Source organism: Primulina eburnea, chromosome 16 (genome assembly GCF_022965805.1).
Source record: "Primulina eburnea isolate SZY01 chromosome 16, ASM2296580v1, whole genome shotgun sequence".
In the NCBI taxonomy this organism is placed as follows: domain Eukaryota; kingdom Viridiplantae; phylum Streptophyta; class Magnoliopsida; order Lamiales; family Gesneriaceae; genus Primulina; species Primulina eburnea.
The window spans coordinates 20,745,523-20,759,406 of NC_133116.1; the positions used below are offsets into that span (position 1 = coordinate 20,745,523).

General features: G+C 39.2%; 2 protein-coding genes across 5 annotated transcripts; one reads left to right on the forward strand and one right to left on the reverse strand.

Annotated features, from left to right (window-relative positions):
- The first annotated feature begins 234 nt into the window (after positions 1-234).
- On the forward strand, positions 235-5,182 carry LOC140817580 (vacuolar protein sorting-associated protein 26A-like). Of its 4 annotated transcripts, none has more exons than XM_073177342.1 (12): positions 235-489; positions 647-694; positions 787-861; positions 1,280-1,357; positions 1,462-1,534; positions 1,737-1,781; positions 1,986-2,097; positions 2,749-2,815; positions 3,737-3,781; positions 3,977-4,032; positions 4,367-4,542; positions 4,777-5,182. In XM_073177342.1, the coding sequence occupies exons 2-12, from the start codon at positions 692-694 to the stop codon at positions 4,959-4,961; spliced, it is 915 nt and encodes a 304-aa protein (XP_073033443.1). In that variant the 5' UTR covers positions 235-489; positions 647-691; the 3' UTR covers positions 4,962-5,182. The 4 variants fall into 4 exon arrangements, with proteins under 4 accessions (XP_073033443.1, XP_073033440.1, XP_073033441.1 ...); XM_073177339.1 differs by having other exon boundaries at positions 236-492; XM_073177340.1 differs by having other exon boundaries at positions 236-482.
- Positions 5,183-5,297: 115 nt separating this feature from the next.
- On the reverse strand, positions 5,298-7,894 carry LOC140817581 (rhodanese-like domain-containing protein 14, chloroplastic). The gene is made up of 6 exons (XM_073177343.1): positions 7,520-7,894; positions 7,386-7,432; positions 7,083-7,175; positions 6,679-6,817; positions 6,493-6,595; positions 5,298-5,575 (listed from the first exon to the last, which is right to left on the reverse strand). Exons 1-6 carry the CDS (start codon positions 7,710-7,712, stop codon positions 5,461-5,463), a joined length of 690 nt encoding a protein of 229 aa, XP_073033444.1. The 5' UTR covers positions 7,713-7,894; the 3' UTR covers positions 5,298-5,460.
- Positions 7,895-13,884: the final 5,990 nt, after the last annotated feature.

Sequence of the window (13,884 nt, forward strand, 5' to 3'; positions counted from 1 at the left end):
AAGGATATATAACAACGAAAAAAAGGGAAATCTATTTACCTTATCACTGTAGAATGCGTTCACTTAAGAAATAAATAACATGTTCGAATTCTCCACTTTCCATTCAAAGAAGTCTGCCCCAACTTCAATACATTTATTGCATTGTATGTGCTGTCATTCTTCGACTAGATAACTTTGCCGACACTCGGGGGTACGAGCCCTTCTAATCGAGCCGCAATAGCCTGCACTGATACATGCCTTGAGTTCACTTGGATGAACTTAATTAATTAAAGCTTAACCTGACCCGAAGCCCAAGCCTAAGTGAGGATCAATATCAAATGGGCCCAAATTCATTTTTGTTCCCTTTGTTTTATTAACCAAACACGCCCTCTGGAAGAATTGGACGGTTTGGATTTGGACTCGGGACGACTTTGTCTCGATGTGATCGCATTTCACTTCACTCACTCTTTTGATCTTCAGTAGAGATCTTTGCATCACCTTATGTTAGTGGTGGTATTCGAATTTTTTGCGTTTAATACTAGCAATTTCCAAATTATTTCATATTACAACCTGAAATCTTTCTGTTCATGAAGCGCGATTGTTTGATTTGCGGTTGTTTGTTTCAATTACGCTGTCGAGCTTAAGTTTTTGATGAATTTTGTTGCAGGTGTTGCATTAGGAGTTTGCATTCCGTTAGCGTTAGATTTCAGCTATGGTAACGTTTCGGTGCTAGCTTTAACGATGATGATTATATTTTTATTGCTGTTGAATTTCATGCCTCTATGAGTTTTGGTGTGCTTGTTCCAGAATTATATTATTGGAGCCTTTAAGCCTGCTTGCAACATATCTGTTACATTTGCGGATGGGAAAGCTCGAAAGCAGGTGTACATTTCAGCCTTTATAACTTCTTTGTTCTCCAAGTACTTGACGAACTACTGAATTTATGCTTGTGTACTTTTCTTATGTTATTTCGATGGGTAGAAGCGACCACGGGGCTATATCATATCTGTTCATTTACATTCTGTAACGATGTTTAGTGGATGGGTTTGTTGCACATAATTATCTAACCAATATATAATTTGGTTTCCATAAGAGTTTATGTCTATGCTTGTTTTCCTGACATTTTATTTGTAGCTAATAGAGTGTAATTGAACAGAGTGAGTAAAACGCATGTTTTGAATGTTTGTTCAGTTTGGATGGTTGCTTTGGTAACTAAGATTTCTTTACTAATTTTATCTGCTGTCAGTAATGGAAAGACAGTCTCATGTTTTCTATATTGCATGTACCATTGTTATTTTAGGTCCCATTGAAGAAGGGGGATGGTGGTGGTACGGTGATGGCCCCACTCTTCCAAAGTCAAGAAAATATATCTGGAAAGGTATTTTTTACTGGTATTATCATTATCAATTCGGAACAAAAAAATTTAGCTTACAAATTGGTTTGTTAATAATGTGGATGTCCACCCATGAGTTGTGTTTTCAGATATCTATTGAACCAGTCTCTGGGAAGAAGGTGGAACACAATGGAATCAAAGTAGAGCTTCTTGGTCAAATAGGTTTGTTTCTTCATGATGTTGTCGATGTTATTCAGAGCATTCAGGTTCAGTTTTACTTCTATGTTGTTATACGAAGTAAGTTTTTTGGTTGCCACTTCATCTTGAACTTCCCTAGTTTTTTTTTTTTATGTAAGATTGACTTAATTATGAATACAGAAATATTGTAGACTGAACAAATATCACAATTAGTTTCTGTTTGTAGAAATGTTTTTTGACAGAGGCAACTTCTACGACTTCACTTCTCTGGGTAAGTACTATCATTTATTTATTACTCATTGAAGCTGTATATCGGCTGTCTACGTGCTTTATCTAAACTTTTTGGCACCACAACTCATAACATTGCTTATTTGATTTTCTTATTCATAAAAATGTGTGCATTTAGAACAATAAGTATGCTGTTCTGCTTCATAGGTTCACACCCTTTTAACCCATCTTCTATTTTTGCATATAGTTCGTGAACTGGATGTTCCTGGGGAATTATATGAAAAGAAAACATTTACCTTCGAATTTTCAACTATTGAGATGCCATATGAGACATACAACGGAATAAATGTGCGACTTAGGTGAGTTATTTTTGTATAATTTATGATCCTGTACAGTAACTATATGTTTTGGCTGTTTCTGTACTGGCGAAATGATGTGTTCTCAAGTTTTTTACCATACGTAGTGCGTAAAGCAGAAAGTGTGCCGGGGAAAGTCATGTTTCTAGATATTTAGGAATAGATTGACCGCCTATGACCAAGGACTTTGGTTTTCAAGTCTATGTTAAACTATTCTGGATTCTTTTGCTGACTGCTGTAATTGTAATTTGTCGATAGTTGTTGATTTTTTTTTGGTTCTGTTAGTGAGCTCCAAGTGTGGCGGCTGGGGAAGGGGAGGTTGAGATGACTTATTGTGATGTATCACTCTGTTTATTTTTTTGGTTGAAACATCTGGTTTTTTGAGTTTGCATGCTCTTTTTGTAATATCAATTTTTTTAAGCGTTTCTTGGCATATAGATTGATTGCATAAAGTTATATATCAAGCATCTGTTTGCGAAAACTCACAACTATTTACCGTTGCAGCATAGAGACTTGGTAATGTGAATAAGCCCAGAAAGATTATGTCCTTGTTGCCTTCTCTCTTGTTCTGGCATTTGATTCCTTATTTTTCATTTTCCAGAGTCAGATGTTAAATCTTAGCCCTACTTTATTAGAATGTTGTGCTTGTTTCAGGTATGTCCTGAAGGTGACAATAAGTCGGGGCTATGCTGGAAGCATAATAGAATATCAAGAATTTGTGGTGAATATAATCTTCTCCTAAAATTTTTAAAGTATCCTATGCAGTGTATTCCATCAGAGGACATGTATTAAGGCACTCACTATTCTTCTGAAAATTGTTTAAGTGGATCATTACGCTGATGTGGTGGTGAAAATTTGATACCACTCAAATCCACTAGGCTGTTTGGTTTTGTTTTGGGAATTTTGGAAAATACTTTTGGGAACTATTTTGAGAGAATAAATGTTGTTTAGCGTTGTTTGATGACAATAGAATTTTTAATAACAAATCATGTAAAAAAATATTGGATAAAACTATTTTAACTTTTAAAATATATTCTTGAGCTAGAATATAACGTAATACTAGTAAAAGAGAATGTTATGTTGGGAGATGTGAAAATGAACGAAAATGTGTGTTGGGCAAAAGAGAATGAAAATAGGTGACAGTGTTTTTTTTTATTTTGAGATAAAATGTCTACAAGAGATAAAAACAAAGGGACTAGTTTGTTTGTCACTCCTTGGAAAAAATGGCACTTATAATTTAATCTTGTGGGAAGAAAATATTTTAAATGCCTATCTCTATGTTAGAGGAGGTAATTTTACTCTTGCCTCATTCGAGAATCTGTAATTTCTCTTTCTATGAACTTAGAGTGCCATTATTGTTGGAGGCTCTTTCATGCCTTGTGTTACCTGTGATTTCTAACTTAATTTTCCATCGTAATCTTCTGGATTTGAGCCTCCAGTGTACTTGAGATTGAATAGTGACAAGGACAGTTTACTTTTGGAGAGGAGAGAGATTGTTTCTGGAAGCATTTTCTGTTTTCTGCATATTTTACTGTGCAGTGGATCTGTCATTTTGTTGAGTTCAAAACTGCCTTGTGTTAACGAGCTTTCAATAGCTATGATCTACTCATTTGATTTAGTCAATTGTTTTGTGGTGTATCAGGTTAGGAATTATACTCCCTCTCCATCGATCAACACCTGCATCAAGGTATACTGTTATTTATATTTACTTTTGTGTTCATGTTTTCCGAGTGACTGTAATTCTTCTGAGCGTGCAACTATGCAAGTGATCTAAAGGATGTTTGGATCATAATCTTCAACTATTTCTGACACATTATGCAACATTGAGGATATTCTCCTTTGATTTATACATGTTTCAATAATCTCGATCTTCTGGTTGTAGATGGAAGTTGGAATCGAAGACTGCCTTCATATTGAGTTCGAGTACAATAAGAGCAAGTAAGTTACCACATACTACCTTTTAATTAATAATCAAGCCAATGTACCTTCTTCAGTTTGGGATGGAACTCAATTCTGGTATTTGTAGTGAGTAAACTCAAATACTGTTTCTTTTTGATTTTTTTTGTCAGTTTCTTTTAGGGTCTAAGCAATTAACCCTGGTCACTTATGTGACATTGCCGGGTTTCACCTAATGGGTATTTTCACACAACCAATTGAGGATCAGCAAACCCTGTCTGCAGTCAATTTTTTTTATTGAGTGCTAGGTTTTATCTTCTTTTGCAATTAAAGATGGCCAACGATCTCATACTGATCAGAATTTTTTAATATCCAGGTATCATTTGAAAGATGTTATTTTAGGCAAAATATATTTTCTCCTCGTAAGAATTAAGATTAAAAATATGGATCTTGAGATTAGACGCAGAGAATCGACAGGGTCAGGGACTAACACCCATGTTGAGACAGAGACTCTAGCAAAGTTTGAACTTATGGATGGTGCTCCAGTCAGAGGTACATTAAGAGCTATTCTTAATTTTCCTATATGCTTGTAGGTACTGGTGAGAAGACTCATTGCAAGTGTTTCTTCTCTTTGTGTCTCTTCTTGATTCGTGATAGTATCGTATTCTCTTTGTTTTTCCCTTTCCCTTTTGTGTTTGCCTGTCTTTATTTACTTGGAAAAGGTTCCACTCTGCTGTAACTTTTGGATAAGTCGATAATTCACTGGACAAGTGCTTGCTTTGACAGGTGAATCAATTCCTATAAGATTGTTCCTTAGCCACTATGAGCTAACCCCAACATATCAAAACATCAACAACAAATTTAGTGTAAAGTACTACTTGAACCTTGTAATTGTGGATGAAGAGGACCGTCGATATTTCAAGCAACAAGAAATCACAATGTACCGACTCGGTGATGCACCTACATCATGAAGTCACTTAAGAAAGTTTTGAAGATTTGCCTCATCACGATGCTGTGTGAAGTCCCTCAATCTAAGGTTGTGAGATTACGAATCTGTAGAAGCTTACCTTGTTCTCTGTAGTTATTCTAGTCTTTGATACAAAATACACATTTGTGTATACAATAATTATGAACTTTAGCTATCTGGAGATCTCATGCTGATGTTCTTCTGTCAGAATTTTAGACAACTTTCTCGGATATTTTGAGATGTTCAAGTGCAACTGTTGCATGATCGAGTTTATTGTGGTGGATGCATGCATTTAAGTAAGCATAAAAAAAAGTCTAGAACTTTTGAAAACTGCAGGAGCTTGATCTCTGAAGTAATTAAATCAATCCTACTTAGAAGGAAAACTGATGTCCACTACATTCGATTTGATTTTTTTACCTATGTAGAACTCAGTAAGACTCAAATCTCAGTTTAAAAAACAATCACATTACAAGTTGCTCAAGATAACTTTTTCGGACTGAGCTTCAATCTTCGGATACTGTTGGTAGGTCTTCCTTAAACCAGTTATAAAGTCCTCCTTCCAAGTGATAGACATTTGAGTAGCCGTTGAGAACCAGCAAGTAAGCTGCTATGAATGACCTGCATTGAGTAGTATTACAAATGTTTGAAGACCTCCTACTTAATTAGGTTACATGAATACAGCAGATGCTTTCCTACAGACTAGACAACTCCACAAACAAGTGCAGAGTGGCCGATGAGTTTTAGGGAGTCTTTAGGATTTGGGCTCTTCTCATAGCTTATGGCCTAACAGAAATGCTAGATAATAGTTGTCTGTAGTCAAATGAGTATTTATATTTTAATGGTGTTCAATGATATTTAAGATACATATTTGGTTGTATGCGAGAATTTTCTCTAAATATTTCAATCCACAATTCATTTTGTAGGATGTCCCATCTTTTATAAGGCAAAAAAAAATCCTAGGTTTTGCCATGCTCATATGCCTAAAGTGTTCATTGTGCTTAGAAATAGGCTATTGTTAGATACGTTGGCTGAGTTAAGTTTTTAAGAATATATTTGGACAATTCTCTTCTCTTGAGCTAGCTTTTGGGTAGAAGTTAGACTGTCATAATCTTAACAGAGTCTAGATCCACCATTATATGTTGGACTACGCTTATGGGTCACCCGCTAAATGTCTTGTTAACTTCACGCTTCAGACGATCATTTGGCTGGATTAAGCTTGGGAGTTGTACATATAAATTTGGATATTCTCGCGTCTTGAGCTAGCTTTTGGGTTGGAGTTTGGTCCAAATCAATAATCTTTTGTAACAGTTAGACCCATTTTCGCTCGTGTTTGAAGAATAATACTAATAAATGTTATGGCACTGTATTGATTATTTCTCTGGGCTTTCGATGCATCTTTATTGCATCACGGGATAACCAAAGACAAACCAAGAAATTCAGTAGAAGGAGAGGGTGGAGACTGTTCACGCCTCTAGGTATTAGGGATGGTGAAGATAGCTAGCTAGCTAAGAAATACAAGTAGAGGTGAGGAGAACCTTGACTGTTGGCCCTCTGGAAGATTTTGTGTAGGCTTGGTCGTTCCTCCAGTTGAACATGCCACTATAATCTTTGAATCCTTGGTTATTTTTGATTCCACGCCTGCTTGCACAATCCATAGCCGTCAAGTAATTAAATTTCGTTTTTCTTAGGAGTACCAAGTGTAAATGTCGTTTGCATCTTACTTGAGATAAATTCAGGGTTCTCCTCCGTTCCCGCAAAGATACCGAAAAACGCAAATGCTACTCTCCTTGCAATGTCCCATGCAGTCCAGTCCTTTATAAGCCTGTATATTTGCACATTAATAGCACCTTCCGGATGAGCCTACACCAAACAACAATCAAGCAGTAAGATGGAGCGAATTGAAATGCAAATCTGCACCCTTTTGTACTACCATTTCGATGGTTCAACTATCCTAACATCTTAAACGTTGTCCACCAATAGTTTTGATCCTGAAATTTGTTCATTCGCATAAAACCAAGAATCATATGGGATTTACTCCATGAGTTTCTGCTTGCCATGTCTAGAATAACCTACATCTCTCGACTTTTAGGACTTCTAAAAGAGAGACTGGTGAAATAGGACTCACCTCTTTGAATTCTGCCTCTGGCCGTACATCAAGAATGACAAAGTTATTTTCTTTTGTGAGCCGCAATGCTTCCTTTGCATCCACACTCCTTACCTGCAAAACTTAGTCCAGTTATCCATACCCACTTCTCACCAAACTGACTGCCCAAGTATACAATGACAACCTAAAACTGGGAAGTTATTAAGAAAACAAAGAAGGGTTTTGTAGATTTTAAAATTTTTAGCTCAACGAATAAATGATTTTGGCCAATTTCCTCCTCAGTTATTTTTCCTAACATGAACTAACGACACCTGTTTTTCTCACCTTTTTTTCTAGCAGAACTTGTCGTTTAATCTTCCAATCTTCTTCAGCTGATTCTCCCAAAGAAAGAACTGACACATTCAGCTCGATACAGATTAACAATTATAGAGATTGCTTGTATTATATATCTTATCTACCTGGTGATTTGGCAGGTTTTGTGGCTGCATTTTGGATTCTGAGTGGCCTAAAGCTTCTTGATAATTTACCCACTTTTGTACCAGTAGACTCGGCGCTAGAGTTAAAATTGTAAGCAAGAGTTGAAGAATGAAACTTGGGATGCAGAGAAGAAGAAGCAGATGTGTGTGGACTAATTGAAGAAACCCCAGCCATTTCTCAGACCCTCAAACAAGTTCTCCTACAATTCCTACTGGACTTGGATGGATATGTGTGTGTTCCCTGGTCGAGAAGAAAAAATTCTTTGATTCGATTTTTTTTCCTTTGATGCTTACATTTTTTTAAAGCCAAGAGAGGATATAAGTGGGCCATTTTGGAGGAAAAGAGGAGATAATTTAGCTTAAACACAATCTGAATTTGTGGTGGAGGTGAAATGGATTTCTACATCTCATCTGTTTGTTTTTCTCAGCGGTAAGGTGAAAATAAATATTCACATGGTTTGAACAATTACGTATTTGTAAAGTTTTGTTACATTTTTAAGACTCACAATTGGGTTTTTGTTTAAGTTTTGATTATGTATTTATTTTATTGATGTTATGATAATAGCCTAAGCAATTTTCGCATAAAAAAATTAAGTAAAATTGAATCGAATCTGCTGAAGAGGATTTTGGTATTCAAGATTGCTCTCTTTCATAACATCTACCATCGCAGTTGATGTCACCCTGGCGAAATGGTCGAGTCGGGTCGGAAACTCTACCGGGTAAACTATCAAAAATTTATAATGAGGGAAACTGAGCAAGGACTATATCAATGGTGAAGATATATCTCTGCAACATGGCCTCAGCTGTAACCTGTAAACAAGGAAAGGAACTCGTGAATGGGCGTCGGAGGGGTGTCCGGCGTGACCACTCCGATGCTTAAGTCAGCCAAGTACTCAAGCAAGAAAACCAATGTAGCCCAGTGGGGGCTGTGATGATTGGTGTAATAAATGGGAGTATTAAATGTCAAATGAGTGTGTGTTAAATGTGGATAAAAACCTGATATTTATAGTAGAAGAAACAATGATGACCTCGTTTTTTGTGTGTGTGCATTAAATATAATAGGGTGGCTGATTGTACCCTATTATTCTGACATGTCAAATTTCATGCTAGTTCTATCTCGTCTGTCCTGTCAACCATTAATATTAACTAGGGATAGGTCGGCTGGATATGCAATCTATTAAGTCAACGCCATTAAATGCTCCTCCCGCATCGAGGTGACAGATGAGAAAACTTCTAGGGTAGTCTTGTCAGAACTCGGGCGTTACGCCCTGAGCGACCCATGACCCAGGATACGAGTGTTTGCTTCCGCATTCAACTTTGGCAATATTCTGCCCTGACCCGGGCGCCGCTCATGGGCCTGCCATATGACCCGAGAGATCCCGGGTCCTATCAATGTCCCGGACATATCGGGGTATCACCACTCCCCCCTTAAATAGTCGGGTTAGAGTCTACTCGCTGTCCCGATTAGTCCCATGCGCCCGGTCAGGAAAGTCATTTTATCATACTGCCGGAACTGACTGTACTTGTACTGACACTTGTACGCTGCTGAGACATGTCTTATACTGTAACCTTATCCAAAGCGTTTTATGTTCTCGAGGATGATGTATCGTAATATTTTGATATCTGTGCACGTCTTTTCAACTGTAGGGCACAACTTCCAACACTCCTTTTAACCGTCCACGTATTAAGAGATCAACGGTTGTGACTAACCCCCCACTCCTATATATAACAGCATCTTTTCTCTAAAATTCCATCAACCAGCCTACTATTCGAAGAATAAATATGGCGGGCTCAAGCGTCCCGAAGGCTCTTGTCACGGAAGAAGTTTCGCATGAATATTCCGAGAAGAGAAAAGCTGAGATAGAAGACAAAGTGTTCCAGAAGATTATTTGCTACTGGGAAAAACTCCAGAAATTACAACTTCTTTACGAAGCCGGGGAAGCTACTGCTTCGAGACTGGTGGTAAAGATGGAGAAGTACCGGGATCGCCTGAATGTAACCGAGAGGGTGAACATTTTTGAAGGCGACTACGTATACCAACTGATGTTGTTTAAAGAGAGGAAGATCTTATCGAGCATCACGGGCTCCGATAGCTTCCTCAAAGCGTCCACCAGTGAGTTAAGAAAGTGGAGGACCATGTGGACACTTTTTGTAGAGGAAGAATACTTCAATGTAATCCGCAGAAATGCACTTAAATAAATAAAATTCGTATTCTGTTCGTCTCTGCTCTTCACTTTTGGAGCCCGGGTCTAATGTCCATTATGGCAGGCATACTACTAAATTGAGTAAAATACCTAATTAATAACTGAGATGATCGGCGACCATAAACTTCAGTTCATCGGCCTTCTACACATGAACGGTACGGTCCTCACCCGCTCTCAGAGGCTGGTAATGAGGAAATACAGACGGGAGCTGGGGGTAGCTCGTATTGAAGAGTTGTTGACTGACCAGAACCTGCTGCATGCCATGTTGTGGAAAGAATGGCGTCACCTAAATAAGATTTCGAACACCGACTCCTTCGCCAATCTTCACATCCAAAAGGTTACCGACTGGATGGATGAATGGAAAGGCCGAGTGGCCTCTGAAATATCTGTAATACGACGTCGGCCATTTCCCTAATAAAATATTCAATTATTGCTTCTCGTGTCTTTTTGATTTTCTGCAAGTGGATCAACACGAATGGATCTAATAATAATTAATAGTCGAAAAAATTGAACACATTAGCTTAAAAACCTGTCGTAGAATGCCGGGGCCTTATCTTCTCAAGTCATCGGATAAGGTGGCAAGAGCTATTTTTCTCAGGCCGGGTCGTCATATCCCCCGGGCTTGGAGATTCTTTTCTGATTTGTACCCCCCGGGTAATCGATGTGCAGTCCCGGGTAAGGATCAATCCTCTACTGACATGCTGTCAGAACCTGTACACATTCCCTGCTATTTAAATAATCATGATGCCTCGATTCCCGCATCTGTCTTTTCGAATTTCCCGCTTAATCATGCCGCTCGATTCCCAAAGCTAATCTAACCCGTCCAATCAATCTTGGATCGACGGTATGGATCTCATTTTTCCCCTATATATAGCAGTTCGTCAGTTTCCCCCAAAAATCACTTGCAAATTCATTTCGCAGCGAAGCTCTGTCAAATTCCTCTTTCGGGCCTCTCTGTTACGTAGATCTTTCCGGCAACCTCTCCGGCTACCAACCACCGTTTTCGCTTCTTTTCAGTAAGTTCTTCTTTTCTCGCATTTTATTTACTCATTTTTCCATCATGTCCAACTCTACCTCTTCTACTTCCGGTAAGAATGTTAGAGGTCGATCGGAGGACAATTCCCCTACCCCTTCCGAGCAATCTGTTCAAATTCCAAGGGGTGTTCCTACTGTTTCTTCTCGACCCCTTCCCCAGAAGGTTGCTAAAGCGTCTTCTTCCCGACCCCTGGGCTCCCCGAGTAAGGGGAAAGAGAAAATAACAGGGCCCTTTTGGTTTTCCACGGTGACCTCTACCCTTCGCCCGGGTAGCTTAGGAGAGATCCGGTCTCTGGGATCTATTCCCTCCTCTTATAACATCAGGATCCCTGGTCCGGGTGATCATCCCGATACCCCTCCCCCCGGATACCATGCTTTTTTTATTGAGCAGCTTAAGAGTGGTCTCCGTTTCCCAGTGCATCACTTCTTTGAAGGAGTTGCTCGATTTTTTAATCTCCCTCTTAATCATCTTCATCCCAATGCCTTTCGTATCATGGCAGCTACCTTCGTTTTGTTCCGTATGAAGCTTATTCCCATTAACTCCTCCATCTTCCATTATTTCTATTCTTGCCGATTCAATGATGGGGTCTTCTCTTTTATGGCCCGGATGCATTATCGGTTTTTAACCGACATCCCTTCCTTTTTTCTTTTAAACCCTACGGTTTGATCCTGAATGGGCGCCATGTTTTCAGGGTTTGCAGATGCTTGTACACTCGTTCGAGCGAGTAGCTGCTGTGGCTAAAGGAGCCAACGCTCGGGCTTCCTCGGCTCAAGAGACACATGCCAAACTTCGAGAAGAGGTGGGTCGCTTGAACAAGCTTCACGAACACGTGTTGGCCCGAGAGAAGGCTATCTGGGAGCAACAGATGGACCTTGTAAAGGCGGAGCTAGCAGTGGCCCGGGAGGAGATACAAGCTTTAAGGGAGGAAGCCGAGTCCTCCCGTGCCCGAGCTGAGGGTCTCCAGGCAGATATGTCCCTTCTTAAGACTGCCCAGGAGGAGCAAATGAACATCTTTCTAAACTCTCCCGAGTTTAAGCTCATGCTAGCTAAGAAGGCCTTCCCATATTTCGAACAGGGCTTCAAAAAGTGCCTGGAGCAATTCGAGGAAACAGGTTTAGTTCCTGCTGACCAGGAAGATTTTCCGGACTTAGAGAAGGCAGCAGCCTCTCTCCCTAATGAAGAAGAGGAGCAGGGCAAAGAACAGGATCCCTGATAAACTCTGTTGTTGCTTTTTACTCCCAGGTCCCGGGCACTTTGTAAAGTTTTTCCTTGATGGAATATAGGCGCTTGTTTCCGATTTTTTTTCCTTTCATGCCATAGTAAATTTTTCGTGATTTTGATTGTCGAGCGAGGTATGATGTGGGGCCCTTAGCTCCTAATCGTTATTACAACACAATTTTATTAGGGTTAAGTAATCACAGCGAAAAACGAGTTTAAAATTTCTTTACAATGAGCCCAAAATATCTCTTCTGATATTTAAATACTAAAAATAGTATCTAAATTCAAATCATAAAACACGCCCACACATAATCAAAACCAATCACATACAAACAACTCATATCCTCGGGACATGCCCCGGTATATAGATACATATACATATATACTGGGAACAACATATAAAACCTCAACTCAACAGTGACTCCCTCCAGAAGTACCCTCTCCGGTCTCCTGATATCCTGGAGTACCTGCCATTGTCCACACACAAAGAAAACAACAGCCCCCCTTGGGGGTGAGCAAAGCTCCGTATGGAACAACCAATCATATATACCACAGATATCTAAACAATGATATATGGTATGCAATGCATGTATGTCGTGGAGGTATCAGGTCAAATGCCCATCCACTGAGCACATGTCAGAATCAATCGAATCGCTATCAAATCAAATCAATGCTCGAGCTGGCACACCGGCCGATATGGGAATACACATATGACAACGTCGACGAAGCGTCGTCAATCCCACATCTCATATCCAATCATATGGGGCCACAATTGTCTATGCTTTACGGGTCATATAATACCGGCATAGCGATTGTGTTCACAAACCCCGGAATCCAATCAAATCATATCAGGGTATCCAAGGATCATAGCTCAACGTGCATGTCATATATCGATGTATGCATAAAATGATGTGTGTTAACAAAACATTTATTTTATACATCGATACTCAAATCTCAATGTCATGTATGCCACATCAAATCATCAAATAGGCACATAGACACGTATTCCAATCCAATCCAATCAAATCAATCCAATCATATATCATATAATACAGATACCTGCCGTATGTTACCCGGTCGCAACATACCTCAATTCTTCGTTCCAATTGATGTAGCCTGAAGATACTGATATAATACTTGATCTACATCAATAACATATTCATTCCAATCAATAACACGCTTCAAAACCATTAATATGAGTTTCAAATATTATTTGAAACTTCAAAAATTCATATCAAATCAAAATCATATCATAATTCAAGTCCGACTTCGAATACGAATTTATTGTCGGATATTCTACTACATATCAGAAATTCAACTTCAAATACATAATATTCCAGCACCTTGCTATGTAAAGCTGATGGAACTGGAAGAAAATTACCTCAATCAGAAGCCTTCAACGCGCAGATCACAAATATATAATTTGTTTCGCGTTTAGACAGCGTTTCGAAGTCGAATCAGACGAAAGAAAATGAAAATCTCTCGTGTTCTCTCGAAGCTACGTAAATGAAATGAAGAATTCGAACAGCAGAAATCATTCTTATCTTGCCACCGCTCTTGCGCTCGGGCGGTAGAATTCTCGCGCCCGAGCGCGAGACATTCTGTCCCCGAGTTTCATTTGTGCCGCGCTCGAGCGGTCGAAAGTTACCGCTCGGGCGCCGCATGTTCTGCCCGAACATCACCTTACAGATATCCTGGCGCTCGGGCGGTAATTTTCTACCGCTCGGGCGCCACACGTTCTGTACAAAAGATTGGTTTTGTATTAAATTGGCGTCCGGCCTCTCAAATCAATTCATACCACCTCAATTCATATACAATATTCGTTTTTCAATCTCATTTCTCAATTCATTGTCACGATATACATCAATATACATAATCCATGACAATTT

Bases quoted from the DNA above. Each gene is read 5' to 3' on its own strand.
- LOC140817580 (XM_073177342.1), top strand. The intron at 3,782-3,976 runs GTATACTGTTAT...TTCTGGTTGTAG, and splicing joins CGATCAACACCTGCATCAAG to ATGGAAGTTGGAATCGAAGA. The intron at 4,543-4,776 runs GTACATTAAGAG...TTGCTTTGACAG, and splicing joins GGATGGTGCTCCAGTCAGAG to GTGAATCAATTCCTATAAGA.
- LOC140817581 (XM_073177343.1), bottom strand. From the start codon at position 7,712: ATGGCTGGGGTTTCTTCAATTAGTCCACACACATCTGCTTCTTCTTCT. The intron at 6,818-7,082 runs GTGAGTCCTATT...TGTTTGGTGTAG, and splicing joins CAGAGGCAGAATTCAAAGAG to GCTCATCCGGAAGGTGCTAT. The intron at 5,576-6,492 runs GTTCTCCTCACC...TACTCAATGCAG, and splicing joins CCAGAGGGCCAACAGTCAAG to GTCATTCATAGCAGCTTACT.